This window comes from Sander lucioperca, chromosome 8, assembly GCF_008315115.2.
Source record: "Sander lucioperca isolate FBNREF2018 chromosome 8, SLUC_FBN_1.2, whole genome shotgun sequence".
NCBI classification, from domain to species: domain Eukaryota; kingdom Metazoa; phylum Chordata; class Actinopteri; order Perciformes; family Percidae; genus Sander; species Sander lucioperca.
The window spans coordinates 33,684,472-33,711,215 of record NC_050180.1 but is presented as its reverse complement, the minus strand read 5'-3'; the positions used below and the strand labels follow the sequence as shown (position 1 = coordinate 33,711,215).

General features: G+C 42.2%; 1 protein-coding gene across 9 annotated transcripts in view; it reads left to right on the top strand.

Moving 5' to 3' along the window:
- The window catches only part of dgkh (diacylglycerol kinase, eta), an 80,985-nt gene that overhangs the window by 28,884 nt on the left and 25,357 nt on the right, over positions 1 to 26,744 (top strand). For 8 of the 9 annotated variants that reach the window (XM_031295793.2, XM_036004205.1, XM_031296038.2 and 5 more), the window contains 9 exons: positions 7,464 to 7,568; positions 9,739 to 9,871; positions 16,133 to 16,239; positions 16,942 to 17,067; positions 18,436 to 18,538; positions 21,322 to 21,484; positions 21,971 to 22,079; positions 23,021 to 23,242; positions 24,990 to 25,081. In XM_031295793.2, the coding sequence (XP_031151653.1) occupies positions 7,464 to 7,568; positions 9,739 to 9,871; positions 16,133 to 16,239; positions 16,942 to 17,067; positions 18,436 to 18,538; positions 21,322 to 21,484; positions 21,971 to 22,079; positions 23,021 to 23,242; positions 24,990 to 25,081 (1,160 nt within the window). The remainder of the gene's footprint in view (positions 1 to 7,463; positions 7,569 to 9,738; positions 9,872 to 16,132; positions 16,240 to 16,941; positions 17,068 to 18,435; positions 18,539 to 21,321; positions 21,485 to 21,970; positions 22,080 to 23,020; positions 23,243 to 24,989; positions 25,082 to 26,744) is intronic. The other variant, XM_036004206.1, reaches the window with a different exon arrangement.

The window sequence follows — 26,744 nt, the reverse complement described above, 5'->3', positions numbered from 1 at the left end:
GTTTTGTCTTGTGTTATAAATCCAGCGCACCCCTTTATTCCTTTTGCCCATTTTACTGACTGGAATATGATGAATATAGTTTGACAAAAATGTGAAATATATGTTTAGGAGTTTTCAGTAGGTTGTGGAAGTATTTATTTTGATCTAATATATTATTTTTTAAATATTATTTATGTAAATATATACATATATTTACATATTATCAATTTTTTCTTCTTTTTCATTTGAATTATATTTAAATCTAAAGAGATTGTACTGTTAAAAAGACACATTTGTTTTATTAAAGTTCAAAAAGAGTCTATGAGTAATCGTGTTAAAAAACAAATTATGATCTTTGCTATAATCGAGCAGCCCCATTAGAACACTTTTGCTAAAATACTTTAGCAGCATCTTATTAGCCTCATCTGAGGTTATAATGCATGGGCAGTTAGGAATGTTGGGCCCCCTCAGAAATGTCAGCGTGACTTTGTAAATGTTACATTTTTACCAAACTATGATCAGTGAAAGCTCTATTCATTGTGTGAAAAAAATGCTGCCTCAATTAAGTATTCAGCAAAACTGTTGGTCAGCGTTCTTCCCAGAGGGATTCCCACAGAGACACCTCTGTCCGCTGCCCAAGCTATAACCAGAGGAAGGTTATGAAGAGGAGGGAAAGTTAGACAGCAAACAGACTCTGACACTCTCATGTAAGAAATGTACATTTTTCTGTGTCATTTTCTTGCTTTTGAAACAGTAAAATAAACAGTAGTCCCGTGAATACCAGACCTATCTCCACAGAGAAGTCTGGCTACGCCACAGATGCATTCAAGCCTGGTCCTACCAGACTCTGGTACATTTCATTTGTACAGAGAGTCTGGCCACTCTCCATTGACAAGTGTTAACTTCCTTGAAGGCGGGTACTCTGTTGAAGTTTATCAGATCTATCAGATCTGCCCAGAGCCACTCTGGATCTGCCATAACCAATTGCTAACGTTTGGTCGTGACGTTGGCTTAGCATCGCTAGCGTTTGCCTTAGCCAACTCCTTCACCACTAACGGAGCAAGATGGAAAATCAAACTTTTTCTGAAATCCGTGGGGAGGAGGTTCACAACATCATGGCCACCAACAAAACTCAGCAAAGATTGTTCTTGCTCGGGCTTTAACTTCTGGATATTCGGCAGCGTTGCCACAACGGACCAAATGGCTTCGCTCACATCTTTCTCCGCCGCCATTACGGAACTATAACTCAAACTAGCGCACAACCTCAATGTCATCGTTCTCAGCCACTCCCTCTGTTCGCTGATTGGACAGGTAAAGATTGGCCGGAGAAAACCCGCGAATATACCGCAAACCCAGACGGTGTACTGAAGGAAAATGAAAATTGAGCGGAAGTATGTAGGAGGGTGGAGCCAGGCTAGATGCATTCTGGCATACAAGAAAAAAATGCTCTGGGTTCTATGCATTTCTTTCAGGAAGGAACTTTGTTTTGGTGGAACATTTGCACACCGCAAAAGAAAACGCCACATACAATATTAAATGAAGTTAACTGTTCACACAATACAGTAACGTGAGCTATTTAAATTAGCTGGATACATGGTTAGACGTCACTTACCAGTGTATCACTGTGTGTACTTGGTCCACAGCAATCCCACCAGTCCCATCAGTCCCAAAACGTCCCAGTTAGAGAGGAAATGCCGTAAACACATTCTTTGTAAATCTTTACAATCATTCCCCGAAAGAACCAAGCCAACCATTTTTTTTTCAAGACTTGCCATTTTCAGCGTGTAGCTTGCTAGATCGAAGGTTGTTGTTTTCCGAAGAGAAGGGATTTTAAGAACGACAACACACAGAGAGCTGAAGCTGAAGGACATCCGGCGTCATTTCATTCACAAAACCAAGAGCCTGATGGTTACACCAAAACTTGTAACCACCAAAAGTTTGGAACAAGACAGTTAATTTCAGTGGAATCGTCACAATCAATATGCTGGTGATGACAAAGCAAATTCTCAGAATGCTTTAATGTGTTTAATTTTTTAATAAACTTTGACACAGTTTGCGGTCCTCGCCACTTGCAAAACGTCTCAAAAGTGCCGCTAACCTCGGAAGAAGCTGTTGCACACATCCCATTTATAAAACCGTGTTGAAAACTAAACTTTCACAAAGCTGACACTTCGGTTTTAACATGCAAGACATTTAGTTTTGTAGTTCAGATGCAATACATTTCTCACATCTACAGTACTTTAGTTAATAATGTACATATCCTGTTCTACCAGAGATTTGTCTGTTGGCAACACACGGCTGTTAAACCAAATGGTTAGCCTGCAACTGTAGCCTTCACGCAGAGAAGAAAAGCAGTTTTTACAGCTGATCTATCTTAAAAGCCCAACATACATGTACACTGGGGTTTGTTGTGCACCTGCTGTTTTCCACACCTTGTAGAATCCTCAGGCACTGTTAGTCTAAACAGGCAGAACATAGAGAGAGAGAGAGAGAGAGAGAGAGAGAGAGAGAGAGAGGGAGAGAGAGAGAGAGAGAGAGAGAGGGAGAGAGAGGGAGGGATGATGAGAGTGGAAACTCCCTTTGAACAATTGATTTACTTTGTCACAGAATTAATCACGGGAAGGAGAATACAATGTCCTTCACTGTTTTCACTGTTTCACTCCATTTTTCTTTGTGTGTTTGATGTGTGTTTAGTCTCCAGGATGTTACACATTTATCCAGTTCTTGCCAAAACGGATGTAATTCAAGAATAGAATGAAGCTCCGCAGCGGCTGAATGTATGGCTTCAAATGATGGTGAATGGTTGGTTCTGAAATGGCGTGTCGAAAAATCAATGGGCACTTTGTGCGAGAGTAAGACACAGTGATACTGACAATAAACAGACCATTACCCTCCAAAGGTTTCACATTTCCATCCACAAAAATAAATTAAAATTCAACCAATCCTAAATTACTGTCAAAAATACACAGTATATATACAGTATATAAGCGTATTTTCCAAACCTACCGTTCTACACTAGCCTTCGTGTAAAGGGCTAACCCCCCCACCCCTTTATCAGACTGATCTCATGAAGTGACGTAGGTATGCCAAGCCAATTCGTAGGCCATTTTTGGCGTGTTATCAAGACGCATACTCGCTTTTTAGCGTGTTTATAAACGCGGTTTGGCCTCCATTGACCTACATTACCTTGCGATTGTGTGTGAATTGACGCTGTAGCGAGTTGTATGAAAGGGCGGAAATCCGCATAGGGAGGTTGGTTGGGATGGAGGATGGGTAAAACACAGGACTTTCACCCAGGAGACCGGGGATCGTGTCCCGCGTGTGGTGTTTCCTTTCCACGTTTGTTCTTTTCCTAAACCCAACCCCGTTCTTCTTTTCCTAATCCCAACCCGCGTGTGACGTTTCCGTTTCCTAAACCCAACCGTAGCCTCGCGATAACACGTAGCCTTCCGATAACACGTAGCCTCGCGATAACACAATGTGACGTTGCAGACTGCCGTCCGCTGTATACAGCGTTGACCTACATACACGACACGCGGATAGCTAAAAATGCGTACAGATGACACGTCACTTGGCTTTAGGAAAGTGGCGTGTATGTTTACGCGAAGTCATGATATCATGTTGCCTTTATGCTGTATTTTAAATTTAATTAGTATTTTGTTTATTCTTATGTATTTCCTCATATGTATTGCGCATGTATGTGAAGCACTTTGTAACTGCGTGTTTTGCTATATAAATAAAGTGTTACTTACTTAGTTACTTAATATATTTACAGAAGGGCCATCTGAAATTTTACATATCTGGGAAAAGCAGGTGTAAAATCTGAGGCACTGTTTTATGAAACTGCAGCAAAAAACAAGTTTAAACTGTGACTTGGAGACTTTGTAGGTCCTTGGTAATGGCTCGGATAATACAAACTGTCACCAATCTGAGGCAGAACCCAAATGCGGACAATGGATGAGCTGGTAAGAAGATAAACAAGTCTTTCATTGTGTAACAGGCAGGAATGATGAGATGGTGGCAGGCAGGAGTTTGGGCTGCAGAGTGGGGATGTTAGTAAGAGGGAGGCTTGGCAGAGGGAAATCCCCAAGTAGTGAACTGGCTGTTGGGCTTGGCGGACTGTTAGGAGAACAGGCAGGCAACAAACAAGCTAGCTAGTTAACTAGATACAGAGGCCTAGCAAAGTGCCTAGAGCTGGACCGTACATCCATGAATGGCACAAGGTAGGGTTGCAACTAACGATTATTTTTTATTGTTGATCAATCTTTCGATTATTTTCTCGATAAATGGTGATAGATGTCGATCAGTGTTTCCCCAAAACCCAAGATGACGTCCTCAAATGTCAAAGACTCAAGGATATCCGGTTTACTGTCACAGAGGAGAGAAGAAAGTAGAAAATATTCACATTTAAGAAGCTGGAATCAGAGATTATTTGCTTTTGAAAAATGATTCAAACCGATTAAATTGATTATCAAAATAGTTGGTGGTAAATTTAATAGTTGACAACTAATCTCACTTTGCCAGACCTTCCTCCACAGCAGCATTCTGGGATGGGGAAGAAAAACATGCTCTGGTTTATTGACATTTTTTTTAAACCAATCTTCCAATCAATCAGTCTTCTTGGGCGGCGCTAAGCACCGTACTGAGCCCCGATGCCGCTGCAAAATAGCCTCGGGAAAGAACTTGTTTTGGTGGAACGTGTACGTTCAAAGATTGTTTTAGTCGAGCAACAGAAAACTCCGATTGGACAGATAGTCTAGCTAGCTGTCTGGATTTACCCTGCAGAGATCTGAGGAGCAGTTAACCATAGTCCTCAGAAATCCACCGGAGGTTAAAACGCAAACACAAAGAAACAGGAATGAAACGGACATCCGGCCGAAAATGAAAGACATCCGGCGGAATTTCCGGCGGCACCTGAACAATCCAGGAAGTGGAATTTCGTGGATAAAGACTAGTTGACAACTAATGAATTCATTTTTGTAGCTCTAGCACAAGGATCCAGCAGGCAGTCCCTCCATGATTTCGCGGCCTTTTTTTGAGATTGTTGTGGCCCAAAATGCCTGATTTCGCAGGAGCTTTTGTAAAAAATTGCGATTAAAGTTGCGATGTCTTTGTCTGTTTGTTGCAATGAAGTTGCGGGAGACAGTGAAAGTTGCAAAAAAGTTGCGATTTTTTTTTGTATAGTTCTTTCAAAATAAAAAGGAAACTTGTTTTGGGGAGAATAAAACTACTCTGGGCTGAGTTTTCCTAGTAACCTTACCAAAAAGGCTCAGGATGCTGCAAATGTTGGTATAATATGAAAAAGGCTGGTGGATTTAAGACAAAAAATTAGTAATTTATTAATTAATAATTATAATATAATTAATTTCCTATCCTGGCCTGGGACACACATTCATACGGTTTGATAAAGTACTGACTTTAACTTATCATTAACTTACAATAACGAGCGCAGCTGTCCTCAATTTAGGTCATTGTGTCGTCTCATCTCCTTTTTGTCCTGCATCCACCGTGTGTGTGTTGTTTGTGTGTGTGTCTGTGTGTGTTTGTGTGTGTGCAAGCGTCAGTCGCGGGGGGTACGGAGCAGTAGCCCCATCCGCTGCAGAGAGCCGACAGCCAGGATTGAAACGGCAGCAACTTGAGCTTTAAATCGTTAAAGTCTACATTGATGTTAAAATGTATACAGGTTGGCAGGACGGTCTGAAATGTTTTGCACGGCCTTTCGCTGTACGTTTTGTTGGTAAATGAGTAACACACATGTCTCGTCTTCATATCAAAAACAAGGAAATGATAAACCCGTTCTCACAGATTATTGGTCAAATGTGCGGAAAAGTTGCGGTGATTGGTCAAAATTGCGAGTCGCACCAAATTTGCGGTGATTGGTTGAATTCGCATGAATTGGCGCAATGGCGGCATCGCGAAATCCTGGAGGGACTGAGTAGGGACTGGCTGCTGGTGCAGAGTAAAGCTGTAATCGGACCTTAAAAGTTAGGCCCGACAAGGCCCGAGCCCGAAAGAACTCGGCCCGAGCCCGACAAGTACATTTTCATTGACAGCTTTTTAAAAGCCCGAACCCGTTTACAGCCCAACATTATTCAAATATGCGCACGCACACAGCCTCCGTTTCACCTCCTCAGCATCCATTTTTGCGCTAATCTAAACGCATCACCTGACCACTCATTTACTTCGCAACCAGGGCCCGAGCCCGTCTAAAATGATAGAAATTAAGACCGAACCCGGGAAAAGATCTTCAGCTCTAGTACAGAGTTGTTGTAGGGCAGAGAAAATGGCTTGATTGCAGACAGGTGTGCTGATTGCAGATGACTGGCAGGTGCGCAACAAGAGTAGGGGCTGTGCCAGAGAACACTTCAGTGATGGCAGTGATAGATCATAAGTGGCATTCAAAGAAGCATCACTGCTAGTAGAGCTGCAAAGATGAATGCATTAGTTATCTACTATTGAATGAATCGCCAACTATTTTGATAATCGATGCATCGGTTTGAGCCATTTGTTTATTAATTATTTATGTAAATTCTCTAATTCCAGCATGTTAAATGTGAATATTTTCTAGTGTCTTCTCTCCTCTGTGACAGTAAACTGAATATCTTTGAGTTGTGGACAAAACAAGACATTTGAGGACGTCATCTTGGGCTTTGGAAAACTGTGATCGACATTTTTCACAATTTTCTGACATTTTATAGACCAAACACCTAATCGAGAAAATAATCGTTATAAATGAATCGACAATGAAAATAATCTGTTGCCGGAGTAACTGCTAGTACATCATTATTGATGTGTATGTGCGTGTGTGTGTGTGTTTGTGTTTCTACACAGTGCTTGTATCCAGCCTCACTCCCCTCTTAAGTGGGCAGAGATAACATAAGGATGCGTTGAGTTTGAAAGAGATGGAGAGAAAGAAGAGCTGAGGGAGCATAAATAAGTGATGGGGTGTTGAAAGGGTGCTGTATGTCTGTAAGGTTATCTACAGGGAGACTGTCCTTAAACACACATACACACACTCACAGGGAGAGGGAGAGTGAGAGGACAGGAGAAGGGGAGGCAGTGGGGGAGAGAGGCTCTTAGCCTTTACCGAGGCGCTTCGCTTGTCAGCACATATCGGCCTCAAAGCAACATGAAGAGCTAAGAGTGAGAGGAAGAGAAGGATGAGAGAAAAAAAAAAAGCTGGAGCGAAGGAAAAGACTAACTGAAGAAGGTGTTAGGGGGTGAGTTAGCTCAAGTTAATGAGAGAGAGGGAGAGGGATAGAGAGAGAGAGAGACAGAGAGAGATAGAGAGAGAGAGAGAGAGACAGAGGGAGGGGGCTTCTCATCCTTTCTCTCCCTTTAAAGAGCGAGCCGATCGCTCTCTCCTCTCAGTGGCACCGCAGGCTGAGGAGGAAAGCACTGGTGAAATTTATCTCTCTTTCTTTTCAGCTACAGTATCTGTCTCACTCTCTCACCCGTGCACGCATTCCTCACTCTCCCTGCAGGTGATCACTCCGTTCCGTAGGCTCATCCTCTGTGCCGAGAACCGGAAAGAGATGGAGGACTGGATCAGTTCGCTGAAGTCCGTCCAGTCCAGAGAGCATTACGAGGTAAGAAGCCCTTTTCTGAATCAACAGATCTGTGAGTGTGTGTGTGTGTGTGAGTGTGAGTGTGAGTGTGGCGGGGAGGGGACGAGGAGATGGAAGAGAGAGAGATAGTACTGCTGGAACAATAGATCTGCGTTTAGGCGTATCCGCTTTCAGAGATTCTGACAGTGATGTTAGTCAATGTTTTTTTTTTTAACCAAATATTCCGGATGAATGTATCCTGTATGTCCAGTTATTACTTAGAAAATGTATGGAGACTAGTGATGAGCCCAGATGTGTGTGTGTGTGTGTGTAAAGAATAGCGGGAATAAGAGTTGCATGTTGTGCGGCACACTGAAGGCAACCGGGTATCCAAGAAGTTGTTTATGCAGAAGCAACACACTCTATGTTCAGATTCAGAGCCCCACAGCACCAGCGTACACACGCATAGGCACGCATGGATGCACATGCACAGTCACAGGTGTGAGACTCTACAGGAAAGAACATCAAACCTGTGTGTTGTGTGCATGTATACACAAAAAAAACACACATGCTCACCGTCACAAACCACATTTCTGATTCTGTAACAGCCCCAATTCTTTTACCCCTTACGACTCACTTGATAAACCCCACGGGGAGCTGTCCACTGCCCAGTCACTTACACTCATTTTTAATGCTCGTCCTTGTTACGCAGGACAGTGTTTCTGGAAGAATTAAAAACATAAAAGGCTACTGTCCATGTGTGTGCCATCAGACAGTAGCTGTGTATAATATTTAGGGATATAAATATGTGTGATGTGCTGACAGTGACCGGAGAAAGGGAGTGCAGGAAAACGGCAGTACTGCATCTTAATGCCTTTGATTTGGGAGGGAAATCTTATATAAGACCCCATCCCTCGCCCCCGTACTGCACTGCAATGCAGCAGCACCCCCAGAGCTAACACACCACACGTGTGCGCACACACACACACACACACACACACACACACACCCCTGCCAAGAAGTCAACACAACTAGCATTTAATTACTGTGTGCTCTTATGTAGCACTGTAAGAACCTGAGCTTCCCACTTTATTAGCACCTGTTAGAGTAAAATTCTACTTATGAAACACAAAGTGTATGCAGGGCTGCGCCAACTACTGCAGACGCAACTCCCACGCGTGTACAGTACAGTCACTGTAGCTTGGGCTCCACAGTGGACGCTCTCCATACACTAACGTGTAGTCCGTGATCATTTTTCAAAAGTAAATAATCTCTGACACCTGGTCCTGACCAGGTGTCACGTTTTTTTTTAAATCCCGGAGCAGTAGAGTCATACTAATAACTGTCAGCTAGTAGAGGGTTCCTCCTATGGAGTCCCGCTGTGTGCCATCCAGTTTTCCAGCTAGTGCCATCCTTAGGGGATGGCACTAGCTGGCTTACCTTAGGGGAAAAGTAAACACACAAAGTAAACACACAAGGAATGCATGGATTGAATGTGCAACGGTGTTGATTTGTGTCTGCTGCTAGAAACAGGTGGACAGATGTTTAGATCTGTTTTGGGGCTGGGTGATATGGCCAACATCTTCTTTTAAGATATCATTTGCTATCATTTCATATCTCCATAATGAAATATATCACGATATAGCATGTTTTCTGGTCATTCAATAAAATAAATAGTCTATATTATATATATACTTTTTAGTTTTCTCATTTTATTAAGACCTTTAGTGCAAAATGAACATATCATGCACGATCGGAACCTAAAGCGACGTCCGAATGACCGAATATTGCCGTAATGCAGTTCAGCCGCTGTTTTTGCGATTGAAACAATATAGAACAATATATACGACAGACATTTTTATATAGTTTGACGTTATGCAGTATATCGTCATATCGCCCAGCCCCTATCTGTTTGTTCTTATTTTTTATGCAAATGATTTTTCTGCTTGCAATAATAATGAAAACAGTCAGTAACCTCAGCGTGCAGTGAGATACAGTAGATTATACAAAAAATGTATACTATTCTTAGCCACACTGTATAGCTTTTTATACATTAAATTTCTTTATTTGTATTTTAAAAACATTGGATGCTGAAGTGCTCTAGAAATAAAGATTATTATATGTGATTGTATATTTTCTTATCATGATGATGTTGCCTTTCTGTGACTGTCATCCCAGTGCTGCCAACCTGTTTTAACCTCTCCTTTGCCAGACTGCACAGTTTAATGTGGAACATTTCTCAGGGATGCACAACTGGTACGCCTGCTCCCACGCACGGCCCACCTTTTGCAATGTCTGCAAAGACAGCTTGTCTGGGGTCACGTCTCACGGCCTCTCCTGCGAAGGTAGGTAGCACACACAGACACTACACATGCTTAGGCCTCCTGCACACTGGCTGCGTGGCGTGAGCGTGGCGTTTCTGTTGCGTGTCAGTTGCGTGGCGGCTGCGTGGCGTTTTCTATGTCTTTGCACACTAGAAATGTGTCTGACGCGGCGCTGCTGCTGCTAGCCTTGTCTGTACACATGGATGTTTCCCATTGATAAAATGAAATACCATGTTAAACATAAATATAGACTGATTTGATTACAGCAAAGACAACGTCGGCAGTATTGACAGCAAAATAGGCTACAGAATATTTCGTTCTGTATTGACAGGTGCAATATTTGAAAATCGATAATTATTTATTATTATTTTTTTAGATTACATTTATATCTGCATTTATGTCAAAACCTAGAGACTTTCAAACATCAAAATGTCATTTATTAAATGTATTCATGTCAAAATGACATTTTTATTATTATTATAAATTTATTTATTATTTTAATATTATTTTTCCTGGAAATGCTTCCAACAAGGCTTGCGTGTCGCGTGAAAAATAGGCGTCGGTCCTATTTCTAGCATGCACAGGTTTTTTGGCGCAGCTCAAGCCACGCCTGAGACCTACTTGTCACGCAGGCAGTGTGCAAGCTCTAACCTGTTAACATGGGAGCCGAAATAAAAACGGACACGCCACGCAGCTGACACGCTCACGCCACGCAGCCAGTGTGCAGGAGGTCTTACTGTCAAACACTGTTGAATTGTTTTTTTAGACAAGTATACACGCCGTATTGTCTTACTTAACTCTCTTTTAATAGGGCTCAACAGTGATCGCCCACTTTTTAAACAGCTCTGGTTTTCCGGAAGTGATTTTTTTTCCATTTAGTTGCTCCATTGACGTTTCAGAAAATGCTTATATAAAGAGTTTTAAGCCAAGAACCAAGCCAACCAGCTTCGAGATGAATCATGACCATAAAACTGTTTCATTCGGCGTGAAAGAACATTTTGAAAACTGATTAACGAAAAGGTACCATGTATATAAACGATCATAGATTTTAGTGGGAGCCGCTCGCTAGACATTTGTGGGTTCATGAGTGCGGTTAACATTTCCATGGTAACAGCGAGGTCCATCAATCAGAGAAGTTGCTGTTACGCTTGGCTTAGGATTGTGGGTAGTGTAGTACTTCTCCATGGAATCTCAAATAAAAGATGTTTTTCTTAAAAACAAGGTTGATTTCATACAGACTTGTGGCTTGTACGAAAGCATACACCTTCGTTTCACAACCTCGTAGTTCGTGGTCGGTCTACTTTGGATGGTTTAGACAATATGGCTGAAAATCAAAATCCTTATGGAGAAAATGAATGTGATTTTCACTTCCAGAACCACACTGTTGGGCTCTATACATGGCCTTTTGAAGCAGCTCTCACTCATTTCTACATCTCATTACTGGCTCATGGACAAACATCATACGCTCTGACTTACTGTAACATTGCAGATAATTTGGAACTGCAAGCCTGGAAGTTGGCAGGTCTATAGAAAGGTAAAAGCTTATGTTGCGTAAGGACGTGTGAGTCATTGAAGTGACAACATTCTTTGTTCAAATGTCCGTCCAAGTTGGAGCAGATTGGATATACCGCAGCCAGAGTCTTTGACATGCTCCGCGTTGGATGCCCATCAAACTGTTAGCTTGCAGTAGAGGGAGTGAGAAGAGCGAGTGGTGAATTGCCATTAATGCTGTTACAGCGCCTCTCTATCCATATGCTTTTATGTCATACTGTGTGTTAGATAAGCGTTGACTCACGCTATTTTGAATTTCACTTCTCGCATATCTCCATTTATCCTTAACGGAGAGAGAAAAACTGCTAACGGATCCTGTGAATGACGCCACATCTCCTCACCTCATCTGTGAAAGAACACTGAAGTGGGGTGTTAAGAGGAACAGGGTCGGCATGGGAGGTTGACACTACTTTTGTTTTTTTTAGCTTTCTTTTAGCTGGTGTAAAGAGTCAGTGACAGGCAGCAAACCTTAATGAGCACCATCTGCATACCCTCTCCTTCTAATTTTGGTGCCGTTCCCCAGTGAGTGCATGCATGTGTTTGTGTGCACGCGGCTCAGCCCGTGTGCGCGTGTGCATGGTTTGCTGTGTATGTGCGAAGGCAGTACGAGCCTCTCCACTCAGCGCTCATTATCCTCGACAATGATGCCCTCTCATATCCAGAGCAGCAAGAAAAAAGACATAGAGAGATGGAGAGTCATTAAAGCTGCATCTAACTCTTGTGATCTAAATCGGCTCCATCCTGCTCTACACGTACACAGCATTTCCTCGCTGCACGTGAAGTGAATGAAATTTTCAGCAGGGATGAGCGTTAAGTTGTGCTTGCATTATTCGGCAGAAATCAGCCTATGTTGCTGCCCGAGTACTGTTCCCGGCCGGTTCCTGGTGGATGCAATTTTCGGCAGGCACGCAAAATTTGGCACAACACCCGGAAGTGATTTTTTTTGTGTTAGCGCAAGTCAACATCACAGTGATTTGGTCTTAAAGATCCACATTGAACACAGAAGTTGTTCAGTACAACCCAATTAAGAGCCTACTGACTCCGGCACATGAGCGACAGTGAGAAAGGGATGATCGCCCATGAGAATGAGAAACAGTAGGCTATGTGACGATGGTAGAAAGAGGGAGAGAAGAGGAAAAAAACAAAAAAAAAAAACAGAAGAGAGCTAGAGAGCGTCTCTATGAAACGTCGAGAGCAGCCAGCCAAACAGTTTCACAGCAATCAACGCGGCTCAAATTTCTCTTCGATTTCCTGCACAGGACGCTCGGTGGGGATTGATTTGTGCTACCTAGACACACACACACACACACACACACACACACACACACACACACACACACACACTCACTCACTCACACTCTTTTGTCTCTATTTCATCCTCACACAAACACTTACTCACCTACACACAATGTTTCCCTCCAGTCTGGTTTGTGAATGCTGCGAGTATGGCCGGGCCATTAACAGGCAGTGGTATCATGTCCTCTGAATCCTCTTAATGTTCTGCTAATGCTCCCTAACAGCATTTAGCGGTCAACTAGATTGAAACATCAATTGTTGCTCCCGGATATGACTCTGACTTAGTTTGTATATATCTTCCTATTGACAAGATTGTGTTTGTGTGAGTATGGGTGTGGTGGCTAGAAGCAAAGTTCCCCAGAGCGGAGCACAGACATTATTCATGAGTCTGCTAAGTGCCTCATGGTTAATGGAGAAAAAGGCGAGAGCCGTCTCCATCTGCCTGCCCTGCCCAGTCTTCAAAGGATATATTCATGCTCTAGTTACATTTCACTCTTGTGTTTCTTATTCAGAACAACCTGCATTAAATACATTAAAGTAAAATGTGCGAAATCTGTAAGTGCATCTCTTGTAAGGGCTTCTCATACTGAGTGAACCTTAGCAGGTTGACAGACAGTAAGGTTTTTAAAAGTAGGGGTGTGAATCTCCACTGGTCTCACGCTTCGATTCGATTACGATTATCCTGTCAACGATTCCAATCAATTCGATATCACGGTGCATCACCTCCTCAGTATTATTATATATTGCTACACATGTTCTTTTTTTAATCAACAAATTCAAACAAGTCAGATATACCAGCAGGGAAAATAAGTATTGAACGCGTCAACATTTTTCCCAGTAAATATATTTCCGAAGGGGCTATTGGAATGACATTTTCACCAGATGTCAGTAAAAACCCAAGTAATCCACACATACAAAGAAATCAAAACATGTATGTCCATGACAAAAGTTATGTGTAATAATGTAAAATGATAATGGGAATAAATATTGAACACATGAAGAAAAAGGGGTGTAAAAAGGCATGGGAAGCCAATAAACCAGCTGAAATCTGTCAGTTTTTAGGAAGCAATCCTGCCCCTTATTAGTGCAAATTAATATCAGCCTGATTAGCCGTAATTGATGGCCTATAAAAAGGGGTCACTCAAGAAGCATTTCATGTAAAAGCAAAGAGCTGTCCCAAGACCTTCGCAAGCTTGTTGTAGAAAAACATATGGATGGCATTGGTTACAGACGAATATCTAAACTTCTGAAAGTTCCAGTGAGCACTATTGGGGCCATTATCCGGAAGTGGAAAGAACATAATTTCACCATTAACCGGCCATGACCAGGTGCTGCTCGCAAGATTTCTGACAGAGGAGTCCATTGAATACTTAGAAGAGTTGTCGAAGAACCAAGGACCACTCACGGAGATCTTCAGAAAGACCTGGAAGAAGCAGGTACAGTTGTTTTAAAGAAAACAATTAGCAATGCACTCAACCGCCATGGCCTCTATGCATGCACACCACGCAACACACCACTGCTCAAGAAAAGGCATGTGGAAGCTCGCTTAAAGTTTGCTGCACAATATCTGGACAAGCCAATGACATACTGGGAGAATATAATCTGGTCAGATGAGACCAAAATGGAACTCTTTGGCTGTCACAGCATATACCATGTTTGGAGGAGAAATGGCAATGCACATCACCCTAAAAACACCATACCAACAGTGAAGTTTGGAGGTGGGAGCATCATGGTGTGGCAGACTTCATATAATTGAAGGAAGGATGAATGGAGAAATGTACTGTGACATTCTTGATAAGAATCTGCTGCCATCCACCAGGATGCTGAAGATGAAACGAGGGTGGACATTTCAGCAAGACAATGATCCCAAATACACAGCCGAGGAAACTCTCAATTGTCTTCAGAGAAATAAAATTTGAATGGCCCAGTCAATCACCCGACTTGAATCCAATTGAAAACCTGTGGAAAGAACTGAAGATCAGAGTTCATAGAAGATGCCCCTTCAAGATTTGAAGACGGGTTGTGTGGAAGAATGGGCAAAAATCACAGCTGAGCAATGTGTGCGACTAGTTTGTTCATACAGGAGGCGTCTTGAAGCTGTCATTACCAACAAAGGCTTTTCTACTAAGTATTAAATCAATTTCAGCAATTAATACTTTTTCCCTGTGTCATTTCACTTTACTACACACAACTTAATTTATGGACTTATTTATTTTGATATTTTTATGAGTGGATTACTTGGGATGTTGCTGACATCTGGTGATAATTTCATGCCGATATCTCCATCAGAAATATCTTTACTGAGAAAAATGTTGACGCGTTCAATACTTATTTTCCCCGCTGTGTATGAACTCCCCTTTTTTATTGTATCTGCTCTTAAAAAAAAGACACTTTCTGAATAGAGAGGAGTTTGACAAAAGGCAGAAATAAAAAAGCAGTGACCAGAAAATCAACAACAACAAGGTCTGTCACTGCATCGATGCAGAATCGTCCAGGTCCGCATCGCGATGCATCGATGCAACGATTCATTTCAACACCTCTATTTACCAACTGATGTACGGCTGGATGTCTGTTTATCCTGATTGTCATCCTATTTCTTGACCATTTGAAAGAAATAATTTAACAAGACGCTGAACCCCAAGGTGTTCCCCGGATGCTGTGTAAATAGCTGTCCACTGCTCCTAATACAAGGATGGGTTAAGAATGTGTGTATGTTACTATTAAGAATAATGTTTGTTTATACAATGTTGGTCATGTGGTCTGTTTTGTCCTTATTTTCCTGCTCTGCTAATGTGTTGATGCTACTGTGTATAATGGTGGAGCTGATTACATGCAGCAGACATTTTGCACACAGCAAAAGTGACTAATACTACAGAAGCACACGCATTATGTGAGTCACTGTCAGCACCAGAGCGTGTATGGTACAGAGACAGTACAGCAGGAAGCTTTTTAATATGGAGCTGGATCATCCTGTCCTGTGTGGTCCACGGTTTAGGTCTTTCTTAGCCTGGCTGTAGGCTTCCTTTTGCTGGTTGCAAAATGGATTGAGGCTGGTTGCATAAATGGATTGAGACCTGTGACATGGAGCTAAGTCCTCGCGCTTTGCTTCTTTCTTTCTGTCAGATATGTAAGTGCAGAACAGGCTCAGGGAGGTTAGTAATTACGCCCACTGACATCTCATTAGGGCTTGATTCATTAGAACACTGTACTTTGCGGGGCGTGTCTGTTTCTGAATCATGCATCAATGTCCAGTGTTTTTCAGCAGTAAAACTATAGAAACCTTGTAAACTTTGAAAGAACCTGGGAACATTTAGTGCAATATAATTAATAGTTTTAGTCTGCATCCATCTAATGTAGTGCTACAATATGAAGCTGCTGAGTAATGTTAACTACATTGATCATCTGATATGTGTGTGGACTTTTTGTGTTTTTTAGTGTGCAAATTCAAAGCCCACAAACGCTGTGCTGTCAGAGCCACTAACAACTGTAAATGGACAACTCTGGCTTCCATAGGGAAGGATATTATCGAGGATGAGGATGGGGTAAGTGTGTGTGTGTGTGTGTGTGTGTGTATGTGTGTGTGTTTGTGTGTGTGTTTGTGAAGTTCATGTATTTTCCTTGAAATTCATTCTTCATTGAAAGTCATTCATGTATTGAGGAGCTGCTGTGTAAAAACTTTATTAGCCTTCTTTTTTGCACATCCTGCACTAAACCCCTCAACCTTACATATATGTTTTTGTATTTATTGTCTATTTCCTTTTTAATTATGTATCCACCAAGGCAAACTCGTAAGTGTCACTCACTTGGCCATAAATCCTTTTCTGATTTGGATTCTATGAGAGTTTGTTACATGGTTGGCTGGTACAAATGATGCTCTGGAGGCTTTTTACCAAGCAAAGAAAAACGTTATTGTTTTCCCATGAGTAAAGCATTTTTATTTTTATATTTTCATATATGCGTGTTAAAATTAGCGTGCGCTTTACCGCAACTTGTTCATGCTCATGAATTCATCAGTGTAAGAAAAAGAAGAGAGATTCAAAACCAGTTACAATAGAGAAAATTGTTTAGAGAGAGAGAGAGAGAGAGAGCATAAAGGGTTTTCTTGAACTGTGTGTGTGTGTGTGTGTGTGTGTGTGTGTGTGTGTGTGTGTGTGTGTGTGTGTGTGTGCGTGCGTGTGTGTACGTGTGTGTGTGTACGTGTGTGTGTGTGTGTGTGTGTGTGTGTGTGTGTGTGGAACCTGCAGATTGCTATGCCTCACCAGTGGTTGGAAGGCAACCTGCCTGTCAGTGCCAAGTGTGCCGTGTGTGATAAGACATGTGGCAGCGTACTGCGACTGCAGGACTGGCGCTGCCTCTGGTGCAAAGCGATGGTAAGACATCCGTCGCATATGCACAATGCCTAATTTGCCCGTGTTAAATTACATTCAAACAGGATTAAAACTACACAAAACGGAACATTGAGGACAACAAAAAAACATAGTCTCAGCGTTGGATGTGACTTGATAGTCTTGTATTGCTAAATGACTAGAGGTGTTGAAATTAATCAAATAATCGATGCATCGAATCGTGGACATGGACGATGCTGCATCGATAATCGGCCGGGCCATAATCGATTATTTCTGTTTACAATTTAATGTAGGCCTAACAACCTTTCTGTTTACATATTGTGGTATGTTTTGCACATTCAGAAAGTGCCATGTGCTCAGTGCTGTAGTTTTATGTATCCAATTTATTTAGTATTAGAGCACTGCAGAATGTTTTGTTTTTGAAGCTTGAAAAGCTATGAATTAAATATCCTATGTGGCTTTAATAGAAAAATGTATTTGACGCATCATGATGCATCGAGATGCATCGAGATATCGAATCAAATCGCTGACATGATAATCGTAATCGAATCGAATCGGGAGATCAGTGAAGATTCACACCTCTATAAATGACTGAACTGTTATTTGTAAGTGCATTTCATTGTTTAGCATGCTGGCAACCGCCATTAGAACACAACACTTCATTAACACCTGCCAGTTATATTCTGACTCATGGATCTTGATCTATAGGAGGTTTGGAAAGCTGCAGTAGTTTTCCATTAGCCACAATCCATCCATTCTTTTTATCGATCCATTTTTTGCTCCTTTTTGAGCAACTTCTTCCTGCTCTGTCTTTGGGAGAAGGACGTCTGGGCAACTTTTCTTATTATAAACTCTATGCACTTTTGTCTCGCCTATTGCATGATCTATTCAGTCCCACAGTTGCACATAACCATTGTATTTTGCGCTCTTGATTGATATTATGGTGTATACTGTATGTGTGGAAATGTGTGGATGTATATATATATTTTTTTATATTTGCAATAGAATTCTATGTTATAAGATTATTTATACATTTCTTCTTTCTTTTTTTCTTCTTTTTTTTTTTTTTTACAGGAATAATGCACAGTCCCTAAAAATACTGTAAATGTGGCAGTGTTAGTCGAATGGCAAATTTCCCAATTTTGTTCCTCGGCCAGATGTTAAATTGAAACCATTAAAATAAAAATGAAGCAGACTTCAATCGACTGTAAAAGGCTGACAACATGTAAAACGTGTCATTTTTCGGTCTGTTTCTTTTCGTTCCCCCAGGGGATTTTATGTCATTGCTGTTGTACATCTACATGAGAGAAAAAAAAGAATTATTGATGATTAATGATTAAAGGCTTGAATCTTGCATAAACGGATTGTTTGCATTTGGTGTTGTTGTTCTAGGTGCACACAGCCTGTATGGACCTGTACCCTCGCAAGTGTCCTCTTGGTCAGTGCAAAGTCTCCATCATTCCCCCTACAGCGCTCAACAGCATCGACTCTGATGGTAGGCACCCCACACACACACACACACACACACACACACACACACACCCACACACACACACACACACACACACACACACACAGACAATGCAATCACGGCGACCCACTCAAAGGGTCGGAGGTTGATGCTATAGACGGAAACTATGAGCACTCGTTACATTTCAGAGATGAACAAATGAGATTTCACCCCATTTAGTCGACCGATGTCTTCTCTCTGGACTTTGACCTTCTGTCACATGGAAGTACTGTAGCAGGAGGGAGGAGAGGGAGAGCTGGTTTCATCAAGACATCAACATCTCATACACACACACACACACACACACACACACACACACACACACACCTTTTTCCCACCACCCACTTCTCCTGTAAACTGCTGGAGCATGTGCCAGAAAGCAGAAAGAAAAAGACAATATTATTATTATTTTCCCTTTTCGGGTAATTGGTCTTAGCATCAAAGCCATAGTGTCTTACTAGCTTCCTGTAAGTCATGAGATGTATTACAGTAAGAGAGGGACAGGGCGTTGGTATGTGTTCCAGGAAATTGCCCTTTTCTTGTATAGCGAGTTGGTTAAAAATAGCCCGATCTGACAGGACGACACACACCTTTCTGAGGGCTTAAATTAAGTCAGCATCTTGTGGCAAGATGTGTGTGAGAAAAGAATCTTAATTAGATGCTTCCCAAATTGCTGTGAAAATGGGCGCACATGCTCATCACGTAACATTTCATGAAAGCACGCAGACATTACAGAAGAGGAAGAGCTCTGCCAGTGGCTGCAAAGCGCCCTGAGGCTCCTTCCAGGCTCTCTGTTCAACATATGTGTGTGTGTGTGTGTGTGTGTGTGTGTGTGTGTGTGTGTGGGTGGGTGGGTGGGTGGGTGGATGTGGGTGTGAGTGTGTGTGTCCTCTGTATGTCTTTCTCTGTGTACAAGTGTGTGTTTGTGTGTGTGTGTGTGGGTGTGGGTGTGTGTGTGTGGGTATGTGTGTGTGTGTGTGTGTGTGTGTGTGTGTGTGTGTGTGTGTGTGTGTGTGTGGGGTGTGTGCGCGTGTGCTTTCCAGTAGAGCCGCAAGGATTAATTAAAACAACTATTCAATTAATCGCCAACTACAAACGTATTTTGATAATCGCTCACTCGCTTTTCAATTAAAAATTCCATGCTTCTTAAATGTGACTATGTTCTAGTTTCTTCTCTCCTCTGTGACAGTAAACTGAATATCTTTTGAGTTGTGGACAAAACAAGACATTTTCATCTTTTCGTCATCTTTGGGAAACACTGATCGACATTTTTCACCATTTTCTGACTGATTTTATAGACTGAACAATTAAATAACTAACATTGAACGAGAAAATAATCGACATAGAATAATCGATAGTTGCAGCCCTATAATTTCCAGAGCATCCACATTAAACTCATTTTAGATGGAGAGCAGCACCTGCGAGACAGACTCAGATAAGCTGTGTGATTGGATTACTGTTGCGGAAGCCAATAGCTGGTGTGTGTCTCTCACACACATACACGCACACACACACACACACACACACACACACACACCAGCCCACTGAGTCTGTGAAAAACTGGCATAGGCTAATTGGTAAATGGATAAAAGAGAGGCATAGAATGGGAAGATGGGGAATCCAGATGAAAGACAGAGGACAAGAAAAAAGCAGAAAAAGGACAAAGGGCAAATACAAAAAGAAGATCCAGTATTTCCTGCATATCTCTCTCTCTCTCTCTCTCTCTCTCTCTCTCTCTCTCTCTCTCTCTCTCTCTCTCTCTCTCTCCTTCTGTCCTTCACTCGCTCTGCATCTCCTCACGTTCCAGGACTCCCTCTGCCCAAATGCAGGCTGGGAAGAGGGGGAGTTTGCTTGTAATTGGCTGAGGGGCAGACGGGAGCACGTGCTGGAGCGTTGTGACTCCTCATCCCTCCCCTCCCTTCCTCTCTCCTTCTTTTCCTGCCTCTCTCAATCCATCCTTTACTGACAACATCCCAGAAAACATCGAAGAGCTTAGACGGAGAGATTAGAGAGCAGAAGCAAGACGTAAAGGAGGATGCAAGGGGGAAAAAAGGAAAAGAGGGAGTGTCAGAAGTAGATAGCAGTGACACACACACATAAACACACACACACACACACACACACACACACACACACACACACACACATACACAGATTATATGTACAATATGTGTGTCTGTGCTCTCCTTGGAAGCAAAACACGTGTTTTTGGCATGTGCTGTGCTCTCATGCATTATTACGCTCGGTCTAAGCACGCACTGAGTCTTTGCTGAGGTTGTTTAGCGACGACAGAGTTGTTTCACGCCAGCTACTGCACCCAGCACTGCTGCCTTAGTTTGAGCTGTACCCTGGTTACTAGTTACAGAACGTTAAAGGGTCAAAACAAGTCGATTTTATCCACGTTTCCTTAATTCACAAATCACAAATTTGCCTCAAGAGGCTTTACAATTTGGACAGCACCTTGTGTGCTCTGATTAATTTGGTATGCAGGGAACACACCAATCTTAGGGTTCCCCCACCTGCCAGATCCCACTTTAACCCCTGTAAATATCTATGAATGAAATTATCTGGGAGGACGTCAATCAACTTCCAGAGACAATACAGGAGACACAACAATTCAGTCATACAGCACAATGACATATTTCTCTACACACAGCACCTGTAGTGGTATCCAGTCACGCAGGTTGTTTTGAGTTGTATGGCATTTTGTTTGTTGTGCATTCAACAGATTATTCACTTTCTCCTTTTCTGTTGCCATTTCTCCTCAGGCTTCTGGAAGGCCACCTGTCCCCCCTCATGTGCCAGCCCCCTCCTGGTCTTTGTCAACTCCAAAAGTGGTGACAATCAGGGAGTGAAATTCCTGCGACGCTTCAAGCAGCTCCTCAACCCGGCTCAAGTCTTTGACCTGGTCAATGGTGGGCCGCACCTTGGGTGAGGAAAACAAAAGGAAACATATATATATACAGCTGCAGACGCATAAAACAGTCCATCAATACAGTAGATGCATGGACTGCAGCGCAAAGCATTATTTGCCGATTCAGGATCGATTTTAAATGTGGAATGAGAAACCATGGTTGACTCTGTAAAAATCTTTCTTTTAACTGGCATATGTACGAGTCGCTGCCAAATGTTACCTGGAAAAATGTAAACATGCGAGCCGTAAAATGTTTCCTTTGATTTTGTGGGGAATCAGACCTGGGTACAGGCATTATAATAAATATATAGAAATAGCCAATCTTCTGATGGTCTCGTTTGCTTATGTAGGACATATAGAGGCATCAGTATTAAATGGAGGCTTTTTTATAAGCAGCTAAAAACTGATTGTAGCTACTTTAAAATCTGAGCCTACAAAATAAATGAATGTGTGTGTGTGTGTGTGTGTGTGTGTGTGTGTGTGTGTATGTGTGTGTCTGTCAGTCTGCGCCTGTTTCAGAAGTTTGATAACTTCCGGATCCTGGTGTGTGGAGGCGATGGGAGTGTAGGCTGGGTGCTCTCAGAGATTGACAAACTCAATCTTCACAAACAGGTACCGTAGTATTATGGGTACATTGTGATGACAACAAAAACAGCCCTGAGCAGAACATTAAATGTTACTTTTAGGATGGTCATTTATTTCTCCTGTATTCAAAATGAATTACAATCCGTCGGTGTCGGGCAGAAACCGCGTATCTCCATATTTCATCATTTACATTTTTTCAAAAAACTTCCGAAGAAACAATACGCACATCCAACAATTCTTCTGTAGAGGTGCATTGGAAAAGATCACAAAATGTTTGCGAACTGACTTGAATGGGTGTGAAATTTTGCACAAATGACACGTGTTTATTGAGAGACGCTCCCAGTCGATAAGTGATTGTCAATTGTCCCACACCTGGAGACACAGAACGGAAGGAGCAGAATGTATTTAAGACCACTGTTGTGTTTATTGTTGAAAACACTCATGATGAAGGTCCAGAGGGACCGAAACGTTAGTTTTCCATGACAAATGGTGATGCTATAGCAAGAGCAGGGCGGGATTTTCCTTTTTTGCCCCAATTTTTTCAAAAATCAATGCTATTGGTCATCCTTTACGTCTGTGTCTGTGGGATTTACAAATATCTAAACCGTGACAAGGCAATTTCATCTGACTCTGTCGGAGGTAAATATAATATACACAGTATAATGTTTTCACCTGAGCCTTTTTTATTTCCTGAAAAGCAACCGTTTTGGACATTCAAGGTTTTCGCCCAACTGCGACAAATTGCCTTTTGTCATAGACATATTAGGCAGATAACTCTTTAGAAATTGCCAGAACAGAGGCAGCTACAAAGAGATGTGATGTGTCTTTTTGCCTTTGCTCCTGGCCAGCTTACGTAAAGACACACTCATTCTACACACACAAGCATGCATGCACACACACCCTTATTTTGATTGCAGCAGGCATGTATTCCCCGATGCCAAATAAACCCCCATCTGCACGTGTTTCAGTGCCAGCTGGGGGTGTTGCCCTTGGGCACGGGCAATGATCTGGCACGGGTGCTGGGCTGGGGCCCTTCGTGCGATGATGACACCCAGCTGCCTCAGATCCTGGAGAAGTTAGAGAGGGCTAGCACCAAGATGCTGGACCGCTGGAGCATCATGACCTACGAGATTAAGATCCCACCAAAACACAGCTGCCCCACCACGCCTGAGGGAGCCGACGACTGCCAGGTACTGACAGAAAATGCACGCATCGGTAGACACAGTCAAACCCAGCAGGGCTTCCAGACTGACGTGAGTAGGAGGGAGCTGAAGAACATGCTGGAAATAGTGCCTGACATTTTCAATTCAACTTCATTTCAGCTCAGGTTCAAAACAGGACAAAGGAATAGAAACTTTCCCCACCAGTCTCCCTCGTAGCATACCTTTTCCACCACCATACAGTGGTGGAAGAAGTATTCAGAGCCTTTACTTAAGTAAAAGTACTTATACCACACTGTCAAAATACTCTGTGACAAGTAAAAGTCCTGCATTGAAAATGTTACTTGTTGTTGTGTTAAAGGTCCTATGACATGCTGCTTTTTGGATTCTTTTATATAGGCCTTAGTGGTCCCCTAATACTGTATCTGAAGTCTCTTTATATAGACCTTAGTGGTCCTCTAATACTGTATCTGAAGTCTCTTTTATATAGACCTTAGTGGTCCTCTAATACTGTATCTGAAGTCTCTTTTATATAGACCTTAGTGGTCCCCTAATACTGTATCTGAAGTCTCTTTTATATAGGCCTTAGTGGTCCCCTAATACTGTATCTGAAGTCTCTTTTATATAGACCTTAGTGGTCCCCTAATACTGTATCTGAAGTCTCTTTTATATAGACCTTAGTGGTCCCCTAATACTGTATCTGAAGTCTCTTTTATATAGACCTTAGTGGTCCCCTAATACTGTATCTGAAGTCTCTTTCCTGAAATTCAGCCTTGGTGCAGAATTACAGCCACTAGAACCAGTCCCACAATGAGCTTTCCTTAGGATGTACCATTTCTGTGTCTGTAGCTTTAAATGCTATTGAGGAGGAGAGAGGGGGGCCAAGGTGGAGGGTGGGGGTGTGGCCTTGACCAACTGCCACATCATGGCTTTGCAAGCCATGGTGTCTCTCTCTTTCTCAAATTCTTTGGGAGGGCAAAGCAGAGAAAGGGGAGGTAATGGAGCAAGATTCCAGATTTGCCCATCTGAGCTTTCATTTTCTCAAAGACAGAGCAGGATACCCAGGGCTCGGTTTACACCTATCACCATTTCTAGCCACTGGGGGACCATAGGCAGGCTGGGGGAACTCATATTAATGTTAAAAACCTCATAAACTGAAATTGTCATGCCATGGGACCTTTAATTGAAAGAATGTTTTTTTGAAATCCTCCGTGTCCTCCTTGGCTACTAGCAACTGCGTGGAGGGGGGGGGGGGTGGAGCACGATCACGGAAGGCTTGGATCATGTGGACGTTCTGACAGTTTTGTTTTCATTACTTAGAATTCCTCAGGGGGCAACAGAAACTACGCACTATGGCTTTTAAAGTATTACAAGTAAAAGTACTCAATGTAGAAAAATCCTCACATTTTAGAAACTGGAAACAATCAAAACAGTTGTGTGTTTAATGGTCTAATCATTTTAAATGGACTGGCATGTGTTTTGTGTGCAAAAATGTTAATCTGTAAAGTAACTAGTAACTAAAGCTGTCAGATGAATGGAGTGGAGTAAAAAGTACAATATTTCTCTCTGAAATGTAGCGGAGTAGAAGTAGATAGTGGCATGAAGAGAAGTACCTCAAATTTGTACTCAAAGTACAGTACTTGAGTAAATATACTTAATTTCATTCCACCATTGACTACTAATGAGAGAAATCTGTGTGGTGCTCACTAGGAGATACAGTGCTAAAAAACAGTCATGCATACTTTGAACTTTTCTTTTCTGTGTGTTTTCTCTCCAGTTTCACATTTCAACCTATGAAGACTCAGTAGCTGCTCACCTCACAAAGATCCTCAATTCAGAGCAGAACTCTGTGGTCATCTCCTCCGCCAAGTATGTGTTTTTTTCACATACAAGCATCACCCCCAAACGCCTAACAATTTGGGACAGTACAGATTTGCAACAGCTTTTTTATTTTTTTTACTGACGTCCTATCACAGATATACAACATACACCTGTAGTTCAAGACGTACAGGTGTTTAAAATGATTCTTATAGACGATAACACTTTTTTATGTTCAAATCAGAGCTGTAAGTTGTCTTGTAAACAATAATAAACTGGAATGGCGATCAGAGAGCGCAGAACTATGCCAACGGTGCATTCACGTGCTCTTCGAATGGTCCCATTTTCCGAGTTGGGAAGTCGTTCATCCGAATTCTGTGTTCATGATCAAAACAAACTCTGGTCCGCTTGAAAACGGGGGTCTCGGTTCTCTTCCAAATGAACTAGAGTTGGGTTCACTTCAGGTGAGAACACGATCAGATCCAAATACAGCAAGTGAACCAAAAAACAGAGCATTTACTAGCCTGCACACAATTTACAGACTTATATATGATTTGAGGGATGATAACTTTCAGATCCATACTGTCACATCCAGTTCCCGCTCTTAGTTCATATTTTGTTTGTTTTCCCTGACTGACAACCTGTTTTATTTTGTTAACTCACCGTTTGTCTCTGTTTCAGGTCACTTGTCTTCCCGTCTTTGTCTGCCTTCCCGCCTGTGTGATTGCCCTCCCTTCCCTAATGTGTGTCACCTGTGTGTAAACGTCTTCCCCTGTCCCAGTGTATATATACTCACCTTGTGTCCTTCACCATTTGCCAGATTGTTGTAGTACCTTGTGTGTCTCACTCTCCAGCGTTAGCATTCGTGTTACCTTCCCAGTGTTTTTGTAGACTTCAAGTCCGTACTTTGACCACGTCTTTTGCCTGCCGATTTTGTTACCTTCGCATGTGATTGTACTCTGTATTACCTTTTTTCCCCTCTGCTCTGAGTCGTGCTTTTGGGTCCACTGTGCTCCGTGACACATACGCTGTACTGAGCACACATCGCTGGTCGTCTGTGTGACATTATCATCTCGCTCTCTCTGTCACTCGCTGTCTGTCAGCTGCTCACATTGTTCGCCTTCTTCTAAAATATTAGAAACACTGAAGCAGAACCAGAAAACCCTAAGATATTATAAATTTGGTGTTGCTCCATTATTTATCAGACCGGAAGTGTCGGCAAGTTTTCGATATTCTTTCCAATAAAACAAGCAACCGTCTCGGTCGCGTGACGTGTGTTTACAGTGTGTTACGGTGCAGTGTGAAAGCAAAGCGAACCAAAGAAAAAATGCAACAATGTTGCATCTTCACCCTCCGAATCGCACCGAGTCCACCGAACTGTAGGTGTGAAAGCGCACTAAGTCGTAATGTGGAAACAACATGGACGCCAGAAAGAAGATGTGTTGTATTTCATTGCTCAGAGCTTTTAAAGAACACGTTGATAGCTGTTTCCAGTATCACCTGGATGGTGATACCATCGGGGAACTCATTCAGTATGATTGGGAACTCATTTTTGTGATTATTCCGACGCCACGTGAATGCTGCAGAAAAGCCCTATCTCGCAATGTTAAGTAAAAATATTTTGTGTATCTGCTGCCTGTGATTCAGAGCAGCTTCAAAATGAAATGTGTTCTTCCTTGGCCCATGCTACACCCTTCCACAAAGTTTAATAAAA